Genomic DNA, 4,272 nt, shown 5'->3' with positions numbered 1-4,272 from the left:
AAAATATAAGCATATTTAGAGGGGCTAAGTTAAAGAAATTATAGCACACAGATAGTACAGAATGTAAAGTAAAATCAAAATCAGAGAATATTTAATAATTTGGAAATATGACTAATTATAGTGAAAGCATTCCATAATGAAGCAATATATAGTACATTTTAGAAGGTATTATTTATATAGATATTTCATGTATTTCAAAGTTTTTGTTTTTTGTCAAGTGGTAGAATTACGAGTGATTTTGACTGTTTCCTTATTGATTGAAAAAGTTGTTATGATACTGTATTATTTGTAGAAAAGGGCTTAAAATTAAAAAAAAGCTACTCTTCCCGTGATAAAATATTGGAAAAGTGCAGAAAGGATTGCAATAGCAAGCCCAGAAAATTATCCATGTTAACAGGTCCTCTCAAAATATTAATGTACTTGATAAGGGTAAATTGATAACTGCATTTGTGAATAATAACTTAATAACAAACTAAAAAAGATTTAAAATTTTGAACACTTCAGTTCTTCCTTTAGCATTGTTTAAGAAATAATAACGAATATAAGAAAGGTTTGTGTACTATAATTTTATAAACAGCTTGGGTTTGAATAAGAAAGTAGAAAAAAGAAGAGAAACCATTCAGATATTCAATAACGATGAAGTAGTGAAAATAGGCCTATATCTATATCCAAATGTGGATATAGATGCATACATACATCTATATATTGCTTTATGTAGCCCATCTCCTGGAATACTAAACAGCCACAGAAACTATTTTAGAAGAATATTTAATGACATGAAAGGAAGTTCAAGAATATCTATTCATACATCTATATCTATCTATATTATATATTTATGTGTGAAAAAGCAGATATTCAAACAGTATATACATTAAAATTCACATATATATCACACGAAAAATGCTGGGCAGATGCAGATGAAAATGCTTCAAGAAGATAGGGGTGGTCATTAGGATTGATTACCGGTGGCAATAATTTTCTTCTGTTAACTAGTCTGCTTTGCGATTTTTTTTTTTCTCCTGCAATGAAGCTGAATTATTTTTCTGACAATGGGGAAAAGGGCAGGAAGTAGGCACAGGGGAAGGAGGTGATAAACAATATTTAAATTCAGCAAAACAACCAAGGACAGCGAAATACCATTTGCAGCCCATCAAGCTGGCCAACACAGACACAGACACACACACACACACACACACACACACACACACACAGACACGCACACGTCAGTGCCAGTGACCAGGAGACTATGCAGGGGAAATGGGCATACTCTTTTTACTAGCTGAGCTGGCTGGCATGAATGCAAATCGGTACAATGCTTATGAAGGGGCCATTTGGCAACACACAGGAAAGGTCTTTAAAATGTCCACATGTGGATCCTGCAAGTCCACAATTAAGATCATCCGGTATGCTAGCGAAGATTTGGCTTGACAAGGAAGAATTCACTCATCAGCGTATACACAGTGCTGGGTTTAAACACAGGGAAAGAACTAGGCACCACCTGAATGTCCAACAATGCGGGAATGATTACAGAAACGATAGGGTCCATTGATACACTCTGCAGGCACTGAAGATTATGTTTCTGAAGCCTGTTGAATAACATGGAAAGGAGTTCAGTGGGTTGATTTTTGTTTGGTTTTTGTTTTTGAAAAAGCAGGTTAAGAAACACCGCATACATACATGAACCATTCTATAACAGTGTGTTAAAGGGGAAGGTGAAGGGGGGGGGGTGAGGAAGGGCAGGAGAGAGAGGGAGAGAAGAGAGCCTGGATAAAGAGCACACCAAAAAGGTAAAAGTGGTTGTCTCTGGGTAGTAGGGTCATGGGGAGCAATTGCTCTCTTGGTTTTCCCTCATCTGACTTCCTTCTCCTTCCTGATGTTCCTACCATGAAACTGTATCACCTGTGCAATAAACAAAGAGAGAAAGTGCTTTTTAAACCAAACCACAAGGAGAAGAGGCAGGCTTTAACCTGTCAAGTGGCACAGATTAGCAAGGTTATTCACAAGATCCAAGGTGGGGGTGGGGGAAGGGGGAGGGGGCACGAGAGGGCAGGGGAGAGAGACAGAGAGGGAGGGGGGGGAGAGATGGAGGGAGGCAAGGTGGAAGGGGGGAGAGAGAGAGACGGACAGAGAGCGAGATAGCGAGAGCGAGAGAGCGAGAGACCTGCACTCCCAATACAATACACTGCTGGTGGGTTGGGGGTGGGGGAGGCAAAGGGGGGTTGTAAACCGGGTGGGAGCCAAGGCTTGGCTCTGCTGGCTGGCTCGCTCCTGGGATGTCTTCATCGCAAGGTGGCCTCCTCGTCGGTGTCTTCCTCGAAATCCTTGACGTCAGCACTGGTGGACTGTCTGGCCCAGGCTCCCCTTTCGGCCTCTCGTTCTTTATGCGACTTGAATCTCCCAACGAAAATTTTGCGGTAGTTCAGGAACATGCCATTCATCGCGTCGATGGCGCGCTCGGCGGACTCCTGCTTCTGGAAGTGCACGAACCCGTAGCCCTTGGGCCCCTTTTCGTCGCAGGCCACTTTGCAGGAGAGGATGTTGCCGAACGCCGAGAAGATGTTGTACAGAGCCTTGTTGTCGATGGTCTTGCCCAGGTTCTTGATGAAGACGTTGCCCACCCCGCTCTTGCGGAGCGAGGGGTCCCGCTGGGACCACATGATGCGCACTGGCCTGCCCTTGATGACATCAAAGTTCAGGGTCTCCAGGGCCCGCTTGGCGTCCACCGGTTGCTGGTAGTTGACATATGCATAGCCCAACGAGCGGCGGGTGATCTTGTCCCTGCAGATGCGGATGGAGAGGATGGGCCCGGCCGGGCTGAACTTCTCATACAGCATTGCCTCCGTCACCTCAGGGTGCAGGTCGCCCACATAGAGCGAGGCCATAGGAAAGTCCGGGTTTCCCTCGGAGCCCCCGCCCGTCTCCACATCCGCATCTGCATCCGCGGCGGCAGCCGCCGCCGCCGCCGCCGCCGCCGCCGCCGCTACCGCGGCCGCCACCTCGGCATCCGCATCCGCATCCGCATCCGCATCGGCCTCCCCCAAGGGGGGCGCCGCAGCCTCTGCTGCTGCGGCGGCGGCGGCGGCGGCTTCGGCCGCGCTGGCCTCCGCCACCGCTACGGCCGCTGCCGCCAGGGCGGCCTTCGCCTCCTCCTCCGCCAGGGCTGCCGCCGCCTCCCCCAGGGTGGCCTCCGCCACTGCCTCCACTACTGAGGCCTCGGTCTCCACCTCAGCCTCCACCTCTGCTTCCGCCTCCGCCACAGAGGCCTCCGCCACCGCCTCCGCCACGGTCGCCGCCGCAGCCTCCGCCGCCGCCGCAGCCGCCGCCGCCACCGCTGCCGCCACTCTCGCCGCTGTCGCCACGGTCGCCGGTGCCGCCGGGCCGCTGCCGCGACCTCCCTTCCCGCGAGCTGGGGGGTCAGAGAGGCGGGAGAGGGCAGGAGGGCAGGAGGGCAGAAGGGTGGGTGGGCCCCGGAACCCGGGCTGGGGGCGCGAGCGCGAGCTGGGGAGAGGGATCCCGGGCGAGCCGATCTGGGGAGTCCCAATCACCTGCGATGGCGAGCGCTGCCAGGAGCGCACCGGTGCGAGTCGCCGCAGCCTGCAGCCTGCTGCTGCTGCTGCTGCTGCCGCCGCCGCCGCTCGGTCGTGGGCTAGCGTGCGGGGCGCGGGCGGGCGGCGTGTGGTGGGGGGCGGGGGGTGTTGGCGTCTGTGGTCCGGGCAGCTGGGAAGGCTTCTGTCTCTTTGGTTCCCCCTGTGGCTGCTGCGGGGCTGCGGGGCCGCGGGCGGTGGGAGGGGGCGGGAGCGGGAAGCTTGGGGTTGGGGGGCGGGGGTGTGAGTCCTCAGCCTCCTGGATCGCCTGGGTGTGTATGAAGAGGGAGCCAAGGGGAAGGGCTCCAGGTGGACCAAGGGAATAGGGGTTTAGATGTAGAGAGCTTGGTTTTATTCCTCCTCTCCCCCAAAGAACGTCTAAATGACTCAGTCAAGCACCTTGCGAGGGAGGGTGGGTGGCTGTTGAGAATACACTTGGCTGGTCCAAACAAAGCCAAGAAAAATGGTTTTCTCACGCTCGGGGGCTCTACCCACTTCAACACCACACACACACACACACACACACACACACACACACACACACACACACACACTCCAGCATCACTGCCACCACGGCGACAACTCCTGTTCAGAGCTGAAGCTGGGGCAGGTGGGGCAAGCTCCCCCTGCAGCCTGCTGACCCATTTTCTCAGAGATCCCTCCCCCTTTTCCAGCTCTTTCCCTCCTC

At 52.4% G+C, this 4,272-nt stretch overlaps 1 protein-coding gene across 1 annotated transcript; it reads right to left on the bottom strand.

Moving 5' to 3' along the window:
* On the bottom strand, positions 753 to 3,014 carry LOC100525442 (polyadenylate-binding protein 1-like 2). Its single transcript, XM_013983715.2, has one exon. The coding sequence runs from the start codon at positions 2,880 to 2,882 to the stop codon at positions 2,280 to 2,282; it is 603 nt and encodes a 200-aa protein (XP_013839169.1). The 5' UTR covers positions 2,883 to 3,014; the 3' UTR covers positions 753 to 2,279.

The sequence above is a fragment of the Sus scrofa genome, chromosome X (genome assembly GCF_000003025.6).
Source record: "Sus scrofa isolate TJ Tabasco breed Duroc chromosome X, Sscrofa11.1, whole genome shotgun sequence".
Taxonomy (NCBI): Eukaryota; Metazoa; Chordata; class Mammalia; order Artiodactyla; family Suidae; genus Sus; species Sus scrofa.
This window is presented reverse-complemented; position numbering and strand designations above follow the sequence as displayed.